The sequence below is a fragment of the Cornus florida genome, unplaced genomic scaffold (assembly GCF_030987335.1).
Source record: "Cornus florida cultivar Cherokee Brave unplaced genomic scaffold, ASM3098733v1 CherokeeBrave_3.0.0_Hap2_Chr02, whole genome shotgun sequence".
Taxonomy (NCBI): domain Eukaryota; kingdom Viridiplantae; phylum Streptophyta; class Magnoliopsida; order Cornales; family Cornaceae; genus Cornus; species Cornus florida.
This window is the reverse complement of record NW_026775572.1, coordinates 37359668-37378006: the sequence shown is the minus strand read 5'-3', so window position 1 is coordinate 37378006 and position 18339 is coordinate 37359668. Positions and strand designations below refer to the sequence as shown.

General features: G+C 40.7%; 1 protein-coding gene across 1 annotated transcript; it reads left to right on the top strand.

Annotated features, from left to right (window-relative positions):
• Positions 1–15502: 15502 nt before the first annotated feature.
• On the top strand, positions 15503–16861 carry LOC132296059 (F-box/FBD/LRR-repeat protein At1g13570-like). The gene is made up of 4 exons (XM_059794306.1): positions 15503–16045; positions 16182–16334; positions 16547–16731; positions 16834–16861. The coding sequence occupies exons 1-4, from the start codon at positions 15503–15505 to the stop codon at positions 16859–16861; spliced, it is 909 nt and encodes a 302-aa protein (XP_059650289.1).
• Positions 16862–18339: the final 1478 nt, after the last annotated feature.

Here is an 18339-nt window from a genome sequence, read left to right as displayed (position 1 = left end):
AGCTTAAATCTGTTTCTAGAAGTGTATAAAAAAGGACTGAAACAAGACAACTGACCAGGTGAAATTGTGGCTACATTGAAGTCCAACTTTAACCCTAAAGAATCAATCAAAATCACTTGTGGCATTGATTTATTGTGCAATCTTCTGCACCCACTCAATCACCACAACGGTTTCTCCGATTTGTATAAACCCTAGCCATTAGAAGAGAAATCCTATATATATATATATATATATACAAATTCGCCTTCTTTGTCAGCCAATGCAACACCTTAAACCCGTCTTCAAAGGCCGCCGGATACCGATTCTCCGGCGCAAGCCTATACCCGATGGCAAGAACAATCACATCACCCGATTTTGTTGCTATTCGTCGACAGGAAGAAGTTGTTCGCTACCGAATCATTGCTCTCACTCACAAACCCCCTACCGTGAAATTGCAATTTTTTACAGTTGTCAATTGCCGACAAGTAGCCTCTGTAAACACCACTCTCCGACTTCAAACTCAAATCTTCATTACTACAACTATAACTATTCCTTCTATAGTTCTCCGTATGATTTGGATCGTTCGGTGCAGATCTCGTTGTAGCCTTAATCTTAGGTTTCGATTGTGACTTAAAATCTGATTCGATCGAGACTAAACACGAATCAGGAAGGAAGATTCGGATGGAGAGAGGTGAAGGCCCGAAGGGGTCAATGTGGATGTCCTCGGCGGCAACACCATCGGTGAAGGAACGGTTGACAGTCTCCGAAAACACGGTTAAAAGTTATTGATAAAATTTAAAATACTTAGATGATTACTTTTTGTTTAATTAGTATATCTATGTGTTTTAACTTGGCAAAACATTTGGAAGAAGGGGAAAATTGATTCTATTTTAAATTCAAGTTACTTGATCGGTCATATTTACTTCATTCAAGTTTCGTCATCATACACTGACTTTCCCTATTATTTGTCAAAAACACTGACCTCCCTAAACATTTGTATACTCATAACATAGATCTTCCCTCCGTTAACAGAAAACACGCTAACTAATGAAAAAAGATGATGTCAATAATTTTTAATTCACAAATTTTCATTCTACCCTTACAAAAATATGTAAATAAAATAATTAAAACGTCTAAAATACCTGTTATTATTTCTCCTCTATTCTCGTATTCTCTTCCCCTCTCTCTACATAACCCTCAAACACCATAGTAAAACTCAAAATTCAAATCCCAAAATGATTATTTTATTTGTCAATTTTCTCAAGTTTGATTCTTTTTCCTTTCCAAAAATATATATATATATTTTGTCTCTGGTTGCCAACGATGATGTTAGTGTGTTTGATGGAGACAAGTCCAAGGCACCACCATATTGACACAGCCCCAGCCCAGACACCACTGTCATCCCTCCATCGCCATCACCACCAACATACTACACTCTCAACAGAAGTGAAGTTCGCCGGTAATGGAACCACCTGAACTGGATCTCGCTGGAATTGAGGTTGGGTCTGAAGCTCGCTGAACTGAACCGAAACTCGATCACCGCTGTGACGAAGCTCGCCGGACTGGATAGAAACTCACCGAACAGCGACGGGGAATCAGAGGTGGAGCCTCAACTGTTGGCTCGTCTGTGATGATTGATTCTGTTTCCATCTTCAATTTCTCCGATCCCGGCATTTGCTTCCCGGGCCGGTGCAACTAGTCCCTTAAAAATCGACCATCAAGCCAAACCCAAGACCTAAAGTTGTTCACAGCCACCGTAGCCGGAATCGGGTCACCAACACCACCACGCCATCGCCGATAAGTTCAGTGCACCACCTGCCCGCCGAGAAGCTGTTCTCTTCAGCCATCCTTGCTCATTATCTCTCTCTATCCAGATATTTCTATCTCTAGTATATTTCAGAGAATGCAATTGATGATGCAAATGTGAAAAGGACAAAAAGAAATTTGGTGTCGACAGAATAGAAAAATCAAAGAAAATGGAAGTTGAATTCAGAAGGTTAAGACATTAAATTGAATAAATTAATTAAAAAGTTAAAGAAATAAAAAAGGGAAATATTTTAAGAACTACAGGCTAAGCAACAGCAAAGGCAAACTCTGGCGAAGCAACACCGAAGGCAAGTACTGCACCACGGCACCACCACAACCTGTAGCTTCACCACGGCGATCCTCACCCCATAACCACCGCCATCCTCTCACAAATTGAAATGGGTCTCTCTTCTTGTCCCAAAAATGGGTCTGCAAAAGGTTTGAGAAAGGAAAGAGAGTAAAGAAACACTTTGGGCCTTTTGTCTTTTCAAAATTTATTGTATTTGTAATAAAATACAATATAGATATAATAAGGGTATAAAAGTAATTTCGACAGAACTGTTAATGCCATCCATCCAAGGGCCCTGATAAGGGAGATTATTGTAATTTGAAAAATAAGGAGGAAGGTCAGTATAGGTTAACGAAACATCAGGAGAGGTTATTGTAATTATTCCTAAAAATAAAAATGTACTTATGACTTATGAGTCAAACCCAAATTCTAATGCAAACTTGATTAGTCACGAAAATAAAGCTGAACTTAATTTAGTTTCACAATTGATCTCAATATACCTATTGTTAAGCTTATCTTCAAAAGCCAAACGCAAATAACTTGATTCACCTCACAAATATAGTGCTTTGTCAAGTGGTAAAAATAACAATAAGTACCAAATCGGAGGTTTTTTTTTAGGAAGGTAATGGGAGGGGCATTTTTTGTCATTTTTTTGACCTTTTCACCGAAAATATACTCACACCCACTTGATACATGGAGACTTTAATTCTTTTTGTTTTATTCTGCACAAGTTCACTCATCTTTTAATTGGACGGTCACTTATCTTTCAATGGGGGCGGTACGAGTTTTCAGAAATCAAATCGTCCTAGGTATGAGGCGGGGTATGAGATTCTCGTTAATTATACGGGCCAGTACAAATTTAGGCACTTACCCGCCCGTTGCCATCCTATTTGTAACACCCATAACTTCAAGGAAAAAGAATACCCTCAAACAAATATAACATCATATTCAAACAGATGCAATGGCACCTTACCAAGAGAGGATTTCCAAAAACAAAATGTTCACCGCAAAAAATTAGGGATTTTATTTGGGTTTCCGTGCACTCTTGGCCTACTTTGGGCGCTCCCAACGGTTCATAATATCACTGACTATACAACTTATAACAGTGCCATCCGAATCTTTAAAAATAAAACAACATCGAGTTAAAAGAAGGATAATTTATATAGACCTCCCTTATGGTTTGTCATAATTATAAGGACCTCCCTTATCGTTTGGAAATTTAATCGGATCTCCCCTAAAATGAAACTAACGTACACGGACCTCATTTCCTAATGACAGATCGTCAAATCCACCAACGGACCTGACTAATTTACTAAAGTGCCCTTAAATTGTTATTTTAAATTACTGAAATCTCCAATGTGTGTGTGTGTCACAGGCTTAAAGTAAACTCTTCCACGACAAATAAAAGTAAAGCTACGGAATTAATTTTTTTTCAATGGTTTTTATTTTTATTTTGATAATTACTTTTTATCGTTATAGTAGGTGGTAATGGTAAAAATTAATTATAGAAACTAAAAATATGGTGAAAGTGATTTTGTATTAAAAGGAAAGACCATAGGTGGATTTGTAAAATGACCGTTAGATTTAATCTAACGGTCTATATAAAAAGTGTGGATTAAAAGATCAGGACTCTCTCTCTCTCTCTCTATATATATATATATATATATTTTTTTTTTTTCTTCCTTTGAGCATATCCAGGTTCGTAGTAAACTGCGTATTCAAGTTTTCTGTGTATTTTGCTTTTAATTCTTTTTATATTTATTCGTCTTCATCTAATATTTATTTAGGTAAGTATCCTATCAGCTGGTAACCATGTGGGTCCTGCACTTACCCAAGTTTGTCAGGTCAGTAAACTATGAATTTAAGCGAATTAATTTTTATATGATTTTTATATGAATATCTGTGGTTTTATTTCTAATTGTTTCAAACTTGGTGTAATTGATTGAAACATTGTTTCAATTGAATATATTAATTTTTATCAGCATATTTATCTTTCTTTTTTTTTTTTTTTTTTTTTTTTTTTTTTTTGCTATACTCCAATATCCCTAGATTGATCCACCACTTTTGTATGCTTGTACTTGAAAAATCTACCATAAATTATTTATAACCAATAGTGATGCTCCAATTTTCCATAATTTACAACAATTTTTTTTTGTTTGGTATACTTCAATATCTTAAATTGTGTTTAAGAGAGCTATTTGTACTTAAAAATTTATAATACAGAATTTTATAAACAAAAGTCTGTGATTTAAGAGATTGATCCACCGCCACTTTTGTATTTTTTTATTTGAAAAATCAACAATACAGAATTTCATAATCAAAATTCATACTCCAATCCTCCATAATTTACACCAATTTTTTTTGTTTGATATACTCCAATATCTACATACACCACCACTTTTGTATTTTTGTATTCTTGTACTTGAAAAATCTACAATACAGATACATAATTTTATCTTCCATAATTCACATTAATTTTTTTTGTTTGTTATACTCTAATATAGTGCGTTTAACAAATTGATCCACCACCACTTTTGTATTCATTTATTATTTAAACAAGGGCAAAAGTGGTATTATATCAAATCCCATTTTAAATCCAATTTGTTCTAAACATTTACATAGAATTTCATTTTAATTCCAATTTCTATTCTGAAGATGCAAGAAATTCTTCCTCCTTTCTCTCTCTAGAATTCTTACATTTCAATAGAATCAAAAAATCCTCCTCTTATCCACCTGTAATGGTCTATTTATAGACCATTACAATTATTATCGCTAACTGATTACATTGGGCCTATATTCAAGGGTTTTCTTCCTTTTGGGCCTGATTTTCCAATGGGCTTGATCTTCCTTAGTGGATCCTCCAGGTTCGGCCCATTCCGTGGTGCTTTTGCATGGGCCATACTTTAATTGTTCGACCCGATCCCATACCAGCAAGCTATATCCGGCCCATGCCACTTATTGCATCCTCAACTGCCCCTATAATTACCCCTTAATGATTAGGGGGTAATTATTAGAGGCTGCTAATCATAACCTGACGGCTCGAGAAGATCGTGTGGGAAAATAGACGGTTAGATTTGGGGGTCGGCGTTTCGAGATTAAAAAAACTCATCGCTTTCTTGACTCCTCGTCCCTTGGGCTCACCTTGTCTTTATAAGCCTCATAGATATTCCATCGATCCTCTTTACCTTCTCCATCTCACTTTCTGTTGTTCGAATTTTCTCCGGCGATTTCTTGCAAAAGATCCTCCTTCCAGTGGCCTTACAGTACTTTTTGCCGTTCTCACTCTCTGAGGTTAGTTTCATTTGCATTTTTCTTTTGGAAGACCTCTTTCTCTTCCTTAAAATCTTCATTCATTCTCACCATGACAGTAGATCTAGACGTTCTTCGCATGAAACTTCACCTCCTTGACGATGTAGAAATTAGAAATTGCCCCCAAGAGGTGAATATTAGAACCGGTGCTGGCCTTCTTCCCGGTGAGGTCCTGTTTTCACTCCTTCATCTTAATCTCCTTAGGTTTCCTTTGCATCCCTTCTTTTGCTATGTTTTGAACAAGCTAAAACTTTCCCCTTTGCAAGTAAACCCAAATTTCCTTAGGATTTTGTTTGTTATGCTACTTCTGATCCGTGACAGAGGTCTGGATCTGGACCTCATAGATCTTCTCCTCTGTTACAAGGTTAGCAAGATCAGAACTGATGAACCATTTTACCACTTTTTCCCCATTGAGAAGAGGTCCATCTGCACGGATAAAATCAAATCCGAGAAGGGTTGGAGGAAAAATATAATTGGGGTTAGGGGAGCCTGGTTTTCTCCAGCTGCGGAGGATTTCCCTATCCCGAGCACTTTTGGAAAGTGCTCTGTCTCTTTTTACAAGAAATATAAAAACCATAAGAGTGAATGTCCCTGCGAGATTTGCATTCCTCGTTTTTGTACTTTCTTGTGCCATTCCTTAGGCATTCCTTGTGATGATTTGAGCTACGGTGTGTACAGGGATAGGGATAACTACCTGAAGCAGTACGTTCTGACCAACGTTCCCTCCTGCTCGGACCTCCTCACCTTAAACAACTTCCTCGCTATCTCAGCCCTCGGCAAGACAATGAGCCAACTCCAGATCCCTTCCTTCGACAGGAAGAAAACTGCCCCCAGGCCTGTTATCACCCCTGCATCAAATTATTCACCAGCTTCAGCATCTTCCTCTGCTACCCTTTCTGATACCACTCCTTCCACTGATCCATCCGTGACAGCTACTGACCCGGTCACTAACACAGCGACCGCCGGTCCGAACGTTTCCCCCTCTGTCAGCAATCCTCCTGGCTCTACCACTGCTTCCGCACGAGAAAAGGCAAGAGGAAAAAGGCACCAACTTGATAGTGCCCTCAGCGTCGATGATGTTCCTTTGTCTCAGAGGGTCAGGCCCTCTGGGCCGAATGTGATATCTCTAGCAAGACCTCCTCAGACTAGGCTTCCTACTCCTTCTGGGCAAGCCTCCGTTTCAGGAATGGCACCATGGAACCCTCGCTTCATTCGAACAGACGGATCGTCTGTTAAACCGACCGAGACCATGTTCAAGGATGGTCAGACCGCAATGGCCTACTACAGGAGCATGTGGACTCCCAAGGACATTGAGGTAGCCAAAGGTCTGTCTCAAAGGGAAGTGTTCAGCCGATTTCCCTTATCTGCCATTGAAGTAACTTCTGCCCCTTAGTCAATAAATCTTTACACTTATTTTCTTCTAACCATCTGCTCGGCTTAACCAGTTGTCCTGTATATCTCTATAGACCCTGTATGGGATGATGGCTATGCAGAAACAAGTTGAGCTTGTGAATGCCAAGGTTCGTGCGCTTTTTGATAGCCTTAATGCAGCGAACAAGGAGAACGATGCTTTGGCTGCTCAGAAGACCATGTTGATGGTTCAGCTTGGTAAGATTGAAAAGGAGAGGGATTCGCTGAGGAAGGAGACTGACTTTCTTCAGGATGAAAGGAATGCATTGCAGCTCGAAAAGAGCGTCTGGCATACCGAGCGGGAATCCCTTAAGGCTGAAAAGGAAGAACTGCTACGCCTTCTGAGTGATGAGCAATCCGCTAGGATGGCCTTTGAGAAAAGGGCCTTGGACGAGCACAATGCTTTACTCGATACCATCAGTAGGGTAAACGGTGGTATGCTAGCTCTGCATGCTCGATTTTCTAAAGTTGGGGCCCTCAGATATGCTCAGGGGTTCCGAGAGGGTTATGCCGATCATGTTCCGGATGAGGGTCAGACTGGTTCTACCCCTGATGATGTTGACAAGGAACTAGAGATTGACCCTCCTGGTGTTTATGTTGATCCAGACTCCACCGCTGCTGAGGGCATATTTGATGAATGCCAAGAGATTGCCTCTTCTCGGATCACTCCTACTTCTTCTGCTGCTCTGACTTTGGACACTCTTCCTCTGTCCACCGTGACTCCATCTGTTATTACTGCTGAAGATAACCCTCAATGGAATGTTCTTCCAACGCTATTGAGGGTAGGACTCAACAGAACGATTCTGTCATTCACCTCGACTCTCCACCTAGTGAGGATGGTGATACCAACAACAATGAGGAGAAAGTCCAGCACCATCAAAAGGTTGACGAAGCAAACGCTTCTTAGTTAGAACTTTTTTTTTATGTATTGACTTTTGTATATTTGCCATCTTTACACCTCATCTTTTTTGTAACTCTTTGAACTTTATTATTAATGAGATGGCCGACTTCTGATCAAACTTTTTATGTAAACTCTTTGTTTCAATGATCTGATCCGGTTCCTCCCTATATGTCAGTGGTTGGCATTCAGCTAATTTTTTGGCGTTCAGCTCATAGTGCCAGCTGCCATTTACTTTGCTGAGTGGTTGGCGCTCGAGTAGAACGCCACTTGCCACTTTCATTCTTTTACTTCTTTTGGCCAGTTTTTGGCGTTCGGCTAATAGTGCCAGCCACCTCTTACTTTGCTTAGGAGCCTGGCGCTTGGCTAGAATGCCACTTGCCACTTGGCCTTTTATTTTTTAGCAAGTGTTTGGCGTTTGGCTCATAGTGCCAGCTGCCACTTACTTTGCTTAGGCGCCTGGTGCTCGGCTAGAATGCCACTTGCCACTTGGCCTTTTATTTCTTAGCAAGTGTTTGGCGTTCGGCTCATAGTGCCAGCTGCCACTTACTTTGCTTAGGCGCCTGGCGCTCGGCTAGAATGCCACTTGCCACTTGGCCTTTTATTTCTTAGTAAGTGTTTGGCGTTCGGCTCATAGTGCCAGCTGCCACTTACTTTGCTTAGGCGCCTGGCGCTCGGCTAGAATGGCGCTTGCCACTTGGCCTTTGCCATTTTTACTTACTCAACCTTTTAAGGAGGAATATTATTTTTATAAATCTCAGAAACTTGTACATTCGCCTGTGTTCAATTGAAAATGAACAAAATTCAATATTGAAATTCAACTTTTTATTGATAATACCTCTTCAGAGAAGTAGCATTCCAAGGCTTGTTAACCAGCCTTCCGGCCATGGTTTCTAAGGTATATGCCCCCTTTCCTATGGCTTCTGCAATTTTGTATGGGCCTTCCCATGGTGGCATCATCTTTTTGACGATCCCCACCTTCTTTTTCAGAACCAGATCACCTGCTTTAAAGTCTCTGTGCTTTACTTTTTTGTTATGGCTGTTCGCAAGCGTCTGCTGGTAGGATGCGAGCCTTACCGCTGCTGCATCTCTTTTTTCCTCCAGCAAATCGAGGTTAAACCTCAACATACTGTCATTATGCTCTCGGTTCCATGCCAAGCTTCGAACAGTCGGAACTAAGTGCTCGACTGGTATAACTGCCTCGGTACCATACGCCATGGTAAATGGGCTTTCTCCGGTCGGTTGTCTTGGGGTCGTTCTGTAAGCCCATAGGACGTTCGGCAGTTCATCTAACCATCTTCCTTTCTTTTCTTCTAGCTTCTTCTTGATATAAGTAAAGATTGTTCTATTTGTGATTTTCGCCTGTCCATTGGCCTGTGGGTGACTTACTGCCGCCAGCTTTTGTTTAATTCCATATTCCTCCAACAGCCCTCTTACTTGCTTACTGTCAAGGTTGGTCCCATTATCCATGACGATTGACCTCGGAACACCAAACCGGCAAATAATATTACTCCAAATGAATCGTCTCACATGAGTTTGAGTAACGCTCGGGTATGGCTCTGCTTCCACTCACTTAGTAAAGTAATCTGTAGCCAGCAGCACATACTTGTTCTGAGCTCTTGCAGTTGGTAGAAGACCAATTACATCAATCCCTCACTGTGCGAAAGGCCATGGTGTGGCCATTACGTGCAAGTCCTCAGGTGGTTGGTGAATCAGTGGTCCGAACCTTTGGCACTTATCGCACCTTCTGGACAATTCTTCCCCGTCTCGCGACATGTTTGGCCAGAAGTACCCTTACGTCATTGCTTTGTGCACTAAAGATCTCCCCCCTGAGTGGTTTCCACATACACCTTCATGAATAGCTCGTAGTATTTGCCGAGCCTCTGTGGGAGTAACGCACTTTAAGTACGGTCCGAAAAAAGATCTTCTGTACAACTGGTTATGCACTACGGCGTACTTCGTAGCATTCGTTTTGATTTTCCTAGCCTCATCTCTTTGCTCAGGCAGAGTACCATCTTGGATGTAAGTTATGATCGGATCAATCCAGCTTGGCTCATATGGAATAACATTCACTTGCCAAGGATCTGAGCCCGAAGGTTCTTTGAAAATGGATGGCTAGTTTAATATTCCCACTGGAATCACCCTTGCCAATGTTTCTCTAGAACCTGAGGCACTACATGCTAGCCGGTCGGCATCCTCGTTATACTCCCTCGGAATTTGAATGAATTCAATTTTTTCAAAGTTTTTGGCCTCCCGCATAACAACAGAACGATATGCTTCCATCGTTTCATCCTTGGTTTCATACTCACCCTTCACCTGCCGAACAATTAACTGTGAGTCACTAAAAACATTCTAATTCCTGACCTTCAGCTCCTTGGCAAGCTTAATTCCTGCCAGCAATGCTTCATACTCCGCCTCATTGTTCGTTGCTTCGAATTCAAGTCGAAGCGCTTGGCTTAAGGCTGTACCTTCTGACGTCTGCAGTTTGATCCCAATGCCTGCACCCATCTGATTTGAGGATCCATCGATGAAGAGTTTCCATAAGCAACCACGAAGATCTTCCTCCACGTCCTCTGAATCACATTCTAGTAAAAAATCTGCCACCGCTTGCCCTTTGATTGCTGTTCTAGGTTCGTATGTGATATCAAATGAGCTTAACTCTATGGCCCACTTCGTCATTCTTCCTGAGAGATCTGGTTTATGCAGGATTATTCTGATAGGGAAAGTGGTTAGAACGATGATAGGATGGGATTCAACATAATGCCTGAGCTTTCTTTTCGCATGCACTAGCGAGAGTATCACCCGCTCTGCCTTTGAATAACGTCTTTCGGCCTCAGTTATTGTCTTGCTAACATAGAACACTGGATATTGCTTCCCTTCTGCGTGGCGGATCAGAACACCACTTGTCGCGATGCTGGATACTCCGAGATATAAAAACAGCTTTTCGCCCGATTCTGGAGCTGACAGTACCGGAAGGTTCTGCATATACTTTTTCAGAGCAGTTAACGCTAGGCACTGTTCATCCCCCTAAACTTGCCTGTCGTGGCTTCGTATTGTGTCAAAAAATGGTTTGCATCGATCTGACAATTTGGAAATGAACCGGCTCAGTGCAGCAATCCGTCCCTTAAGTGTTTGCACTTCTTTGACTGTCGTCGGCTCGGCATTCTTAGTCAGAGCATCTGCTTGGGCAGGGCTTGCCTCGATGCCTCTGAGATTAACCATGTGCCCCAGGAATTGGCCTGAACTTACACCGAATGAGCACTTAGTTGGATTGAGCTTCATTCCATATTGCCTCAACACATCAAACACTTCTCGCAGATGTTTCACATGATCAGCTTTCTTCTTACTTTTTACCACCATGTCATCAATGTAAGCTTCCACTGTCTTCCCTATTTGTTCCTTAAAAATTCTGCTAATAAGTCTTTGGTAAGTTGCTCCGGCGTTCTTTAGTCCGAATGGCATGACTTTGTAGCAATACGTCCCGCGTTCGGTAACGTAAGAAGTTTTTTCTTCATCAGCGGGGTCCATGGGGATCTGATTATAACCTGAATAAGCATCTAAAAAGGTCAAACGTTCATATCCAGTAGTTGCATCCACCATCTGATCAATCTTTGGCAGCGGGAAGCTATCCTTCAGACAGGCTTTGTTTAAATTGGTGAAATCAATGCATACGCGCCATTTCCCATTTTTATTCTGCACAACGACAACATTTGATAACCAGTCAGGGTAGTACACTTCTCTTACAAACCCCGCATCAAGTAGCTTGTCAACCTCCTCGGCAATGATTCGGTTGCGCTTGGGAACAAACCATCGCTGCTTCTGCTTTACAGGTTTTGCGCTGGGATTAACGTTCAAGGAGTGACAAGATACAGAAGGATCGATCCCTGGCATGTCTAGGTGACTCCATGCAAACACATTTGCGTTTTGAGACAAAAAAATCAACTAATTCCTGCTTTTCCTCCTTAACGAGTCGTTCCCCCACTCTGGTTGTTCATTCCGGTCGGAACTGATCGATTTGCACATCAAACAGGGGTTCTTCAGTCAAGTCCACTGGCTCCTCCTCCCCATTCTTCTTGGAGGGAGGCTCCTGTAATTGCTATCTCGGACTTGCCGAACGAATGGGAGCTTTCCCCTTTCCAGCATATTTCAGTGTTACCGAATAACATTCTTTAGCTGCAACCTGGTCTCCATGAATGTCAATCACTTTGGTCCCGTCTGGCCCCAGGCATCTCATTACCTAATGCAGAGTGGAAGGAACACCTTGAACTCTGTGGATTCACCCTCTGCCCATCAGAAGATTATAAGAGGGATGAATTTCAACAACCACAAAGGTTTCCATCAAAATCCTCTCGGCAGCATGTACTGTTACCTCCACCGTACCGACGGGCTCCACTCGTTTTCCATCAAACCCTAGTAGTGGATTCCCGGTGGATTTCAGCTGATCCTGTTTGATCTCGAGCCGATCGAATGTATCCCTTAGCATGATGTTCGCACTACTTCTAGGGTCAATTAGAACTTTGCGCACCAAGCATTTGGCTACTGTCAGACTTACGACCAACGGGTCCTCATGAGGGATCTGAACCGCAATAGGTCTGTTACGTCAAACTTTATCTACGTTGATGCGCTCTGTTGGTACAGAGTGTTTACACTGCCTATCCTTCTCTTCATCTGTGCCTGGCGAGGGCGTGTTTAAAGCAGTTCATCTGACTCTTCAGCAGGTTCTGGCCGACCGTGAATTATATTAATTATTCCAACTGGTTGCGTGTTGTGAGAATTCGACTTCTGATTCTTCTTCACGTGCTCCATTGGTCGGTTCTGTTCCACCGCTGGGCCTTGAATATAACTTGCGAACTCCCCTCTGGCTATCAGCATCTCTACCTGTCTCCTTAGGTTCCTGCATTCGTTAGTCTGGTGGCCAAAGTCAGAATGAAATGCACAGTGCTTAGACTGATCCCTCTGTTCGAGAGGTTGTCTGATTGGTAAAGGAGGTCGGAACTTATCTTTATTTTCTTGGTACAGTCTTGCTAAGGCAACTTTCAATGGAGTAACCAGCTCTTCCTCTCTGGGCCTCTTCTCAGATTTCCACGAGGAGCGCTGCGGCTGAACCTGCTTTTACCTGATCTTTGCTTTGGTCTTTTCTTCCGTGGATATGACGGATGTCTTCCAAGCGTTTGCCGCCTCTTCTTCTTCCAAGCGCACAAATCCATCGGCTCTTTCGTTAAGTTCATCCATAGTTTTAGGCATGTTCACCACCAAGCTTGTATGGAATGGGGTACCTCGGGTCATAGCCAGTATGAATGCTTGAACTGCCGTTAAAGGGTGACGTTCAATAACCATACTCTTAGTAAGGTTAAACCTGGTTAGGAAAGCCTGGAGACGTTCATCTGCATGTTGCTTCATTGTGAATAGGCTCGAAATATCTTTCACTAGACGCTTGTTTCCATAATATTGGCTTATGAACCGATCACACAAGCTTCGGAAACTATCCACTGAACCCCTCGGCATGTTTTTGAACCAATTCAGAGTTGGTCCAGCTAGACTCGTAAGAAAGCACTTGCACATCAAAGAGTCATTCTCAGTGTTTAGAGCCATTTTCAACTGGATGTGATGCACATGATCGATCGGATCGGTCGTTCCGTCGAACAAAATGAAAACGGGCATGGAAAATTTCCTCAGATTCAGAGCATTCAGAATCTCATCGGTGAACGGTGAATCAACCGTTCGAGCTGCTGAATGGAGTGCTTCATTTTCCCTCTGGAACCCCGCGGTTGCTCTCTGGTCTACAGACCTCCTCTCTGAGCCATGATAATCGAACGTCGTCATGGAAAGCCGATAGGTCGGATCGAATGACCTGTCATCAATAAAGTCTTTGCGCCATAGAGGCACAGCTTTATGACGATCCAACTCTGTTACTTCACCTCGGCTGAGCGTTTCTTGATGTGGATCAAAAGTCATTGCTTCGTTTCACCTGATCTGCTCACGTCGTGGATCCACGTGAGTTGATCCTTCAATCATCAATACGACGAAGATTTGGCAGCAAACCGTCTCGCCGGATTTCCTCACGGTGAGGATCAACCAGATTATTTTCGACCTCCTTACCGTGATGTGCTACATCGGTACGTGCACCTTCTTCTCCTACCGGGAGTGGTCACGGAATTACTGGAGCTTCTTGAAGCTACATTTCAGTCCTTAGATCCGCATTTTCTCTCCAGAGAGCTTCGATCATGCTCATCAACTCATCAAGTTTCACTTGTTGGACGTTCTCGACCGTATTGGAGTTCTCACCCCCTATCATGATTCCGGATCGAAGCAAAGGCATGAATTACGAACTCTGAAACAGATCTGAGCGTCACCGATGCAAACTCCGTTAGATCTGGGCTCAACTTCACCAAATCGTGATCACTGTTTGCTAGATCTGAACTTTTCTAGCTTTGAACTCACCGGATCTGACTGCAATTGAGCAAATCACAATTGTGTCATTCCGAAGCAAATGCCTCAGAATCCACAATAGCAAGAATCCTCTCTGAACAAACTACAATCTCACTGATCTGGATTCAACTTCCAGAAATCACACTGTGTACTCACAAACTTGATTGAACTATTATGGTACTGATCAGGCTCGAATCGATCTTCTTCTTCTTTCCCACAGACGGCGCCAATTGAAGATCCAAGAAATTCTTCCTCCTTTCTCTCTCTAGAATTCTTACATTTCAATAGAATCAAAAAATCCTCCTCTTATCCACCTGTAATGGTCTATAGACCATTACAATTATTATCGCTAACTGATTACATTGGGCCTATATTCAAGGGTTTTCTTCCTTTTGGGCCTAATTTTCCAATGGGCTTGATCTTCCTTAGTGGATCCTCCAGGTTCGGCCCATTCCGTGGTGCTTTTGCATGGGCCATACTTTAATTGTTCGACCCGATCCCATACCAGCAAGCTATATCCGGCCCATGCCACTTACTGCATCCTCATATTCCAATTCAGATTCCTTTTCCAAATCCTAAAATAACTGATTCCAAACAAAGCGTTTCACACATGGGTTTGATTTCTTCAACTATAGTATTGTTGGGATTTGTTTATATTTGATAGAGATTTATTTATTGACTTTCAAGAGACATAAAAGAAAGCAAACACTTGGGTCTTTTGCTGAGAAAATGGAAGAAAATAAAATAAAATATAATTTAATTTAATTTAATTTTGACTCATATATTTCCATAACTTTTAAACCTCAGTACAACTATGCCGTGGTCTAGGTGATTGGCTATTTAAATAGGAAAGCTGCCATGGATTATTGCCGAGGAATTGATGTTGTTTTTTCTTCTTTTTCCTTCCATAAAGGGATATTGTTTGGCATTTTAGAACATTTTGGAGCAATTTCAAACATCCAATTAACTAATTAAGTACTTGTTTCATGAGTTCCCTTAATTGGAAATGGGCTCTCTTGCAATAAGTTTTTGGCTCTGCTTGTGAATATGAAGAAAACAGAACTTAACAATGGCATGATAATTGCTTGAACAATTATATTTTTATTTTCTGGATTGCAGATAAGTGTCACAAAATGGCCCGAAAGAAAATAGTCGCAAAATAAAGATGGTTGGTAGTTCACCCATGGATGGAATCAGTGACCTTCCAAGCAATTTAATAGAAAGTATACTAATGTTGTTGCCATTGCGAGATGCTGCGAGGACAAGTGTTTTGTCAAGGAAATGGAGGGATAACTGGCTCAAACTCGCATAGCTTGTCTTTGATAATGCATTGATCCAAGATTCAATTGAAAAACCAAATTTCACTCCAAAGCAAACTTCTCATGACTATATTTCAAGTTTTATTATTTCATAATGGACCAATAGTGAAGTTCACGCTCTCTATTTCTGAATTTGAAAGCTGTTCTGAGATTTACCAGTTGATACTTTTCCTATTAAAGAATGGTATCAAGGAACTTACTCTTGATATATGTAAGGGCGACAGTTATAGGTTGCCTCCGTCACTCTTTTCATGTCAACGACTGAGACAATTGTATCTCAGTAATTGTATATTTGAGCCTCCTCCTAAATTCAATGGATTTAGTAGGATCGTAAGTCTAGAGTTTTGCTCAGTCAACTTTGCTGATGGTGTACTTGGAAGTTTGGTTTCTAGTTGCCCACTACTTGAACGGCTGACACTGGAAGGCTCCATCCAATTTGATTGCCTTGAAATTGATGCTCCTAATCTCAACTTCTTAAGCATAAGTGCCATATTCGGATCTATTCATTTCAAAAATGCCCCTCTTCTTGTAGTAGTTTCAGTTAATTCAGATGATTCTGACGAATTGGAACATCTCAATGAAGAAGAGGCACCCGAAATGATCCAGGTTTTTGGTTGTCTACCTGTAATTGAGACTTTGAAATTGGGCTTTCGTTTTATGAGGGTAAGGTAGCTACATTGCTTTTATTCATGCGTTTGTAAAGAAATTCACGTTTCTTAGGTCTGTTTTTGGCTTTTTTTAGTTGTTGACTGTGGCCGGTGTTCCTGAGAAGCTCCCGTTTACCTTGGACCACCTCAAATATCTTGAAGTAAATGAATTCAGTTTTGGAGAAATTAATGAGGTCTCCTTTGCTTTATGCTTGATTAAAAGCTCCCCCAACTTGAAAAAAATTCAGGTGAGCTATAACAGTTCATTGTTTCAAATGTTCTTGTATTGTATATATGGTATTTAATTGAAGTGTTTTCATCTTCTTTCTAGCTGTTTGCCTACGAAGAAGATGAAGATGATGATGATGATGATGATGATGATGATACAGGACCTATTTTAGAATTTTTGGAAAGGCAAGATACCTCTGATATCTCTTTGAATCAACTTGGGGAAGTGAAGATGCGAGTCATTTCTGGCACAAGGCCTAAATTGGAGTTCATTAAACTTATATTAGCAACATCCCCATTGCTAGAGACGATGCTTATAGATCCCAACTCAGCAAATGTTTTTGACAATGGAGTGGCGATACTGAAAGAGTCTCACCTAAAGCAGAAATTATCTACAATGATGCAGCTGAAACACCTGTTTGGCATATGGATCATCCATTTTGATCATTTTATGACTATGATAGGGGTGACATTCTGATACTAGAATTTTAGGATACTTTTGTTTTTGTTTTATTTTAGGTGTAATGTCACTGAAGGGAGTGACTGACGGCACTGATTTTGCTTCAACATGATTATACTTTTGGAAATGATACAATTAGTTCATGATGCCTTTTTCTTTCTGAAGATTCAATGTCACTGTTACAAGTTTTTTATAACAAGTCTGTATCACAAGGCCCTTATCACCGAGGGGTTCGCTCCCTCTTATCACAAGCAGTATAGTAGAGAATGTTAGCTCATGTCGGAGCTTTTTCCTGAAAGCTTTCTCCTTCTAAAACTTGTAAGTCGCCGAACTTTTGTTTTTCATACTTAAAGTCACTTTTGTTTTGAGTTTTTGCTTTTTTTTTTCACATTAGAGCACCATTCTAATAGCTGTTCGGCATACAATTAGTGACAATGATATGTGCCATTGTTAATCAATTTGAAGTTTTTCTTTTCAATAGAACAGGTCAGAGTCTGGAGTAGAAATTTTCGGGTTGAATCAGCTAGACCTTATCATTCTTGTTATGAAAAAAGAATCGAATATGAGTTTACGAGAACAAGAGAAAAATAAATGACAAGAAAAATAAAATTAATGTCACACACAAAAGAGACAAGTATTTACGTGGTTCGACAATGGGGAGAAGACAGAATAATATTTGACTATGAAAATAAAAAGATACAAGGCAAAGTGTCTCACATCCAAAACCCAAATACACCCACAAACTCTCACTCTCTAACTGATATTTCAAAATGCTCATTGATGATCTTGGATGATGAAACACCACGGAGAGCAAGCTATTTATAGCCAAGAATGGGTCACCAAAAAAAAAAAAACTACTTGCTGATTAAGTATATCAAAGACTGAAGCTGCTGACATTTCAATCTTGCTGACCACGCATATGCTTGCTTATCACACAAATTTGGTGGTCCCCAGCTGATGTAATTGGTGATGCAACCTCAAATTTGAGCCATATGCTCAACAAATCTCCACCTTAGCAAAAATTTTGTATGAGCTATTATATCTATGTCAAACAACCTTTCTTTTCCACAAAATAGATTAATTAAGGATTTTAGTTAAGTTTGAGTCATCCTCAAAGTTAACCCTCGGGCTCTCATTCTTCAACCCATGTATGCTTTGTGCAGCCACAAGCATACCTCCAGTATTTTTGTCAAACTTTAAGTGCTTTTCAAAAACACCCTCAGAAACTCTAAGTTTGACATCTCCTTCAGCAACCTTCAGCAACCACCCACAAACCACCGGCTAGTAATGAAAAGTCATCTTTTCACCTTTATGGAGAATATGACTGTAAGACCCCTAGTTTTAAAAGGGTTATAATTGGAATTTTAATATTCCTTTTATTGTTTTCATTATCTAGTTTATTTGTTTTTGGTATTTATGTGGTTAGACTTTTCTGAATTAAATTAAGTGTTGGGTGAATTTAAATGGTTATACATTAAATTGATTTGTTAGTTGTTTTATTTTTCCTTGGTTTAATTGGTAATTGTGATATTTAAATTAATTGGATTTTTATTTTATTATTTGAA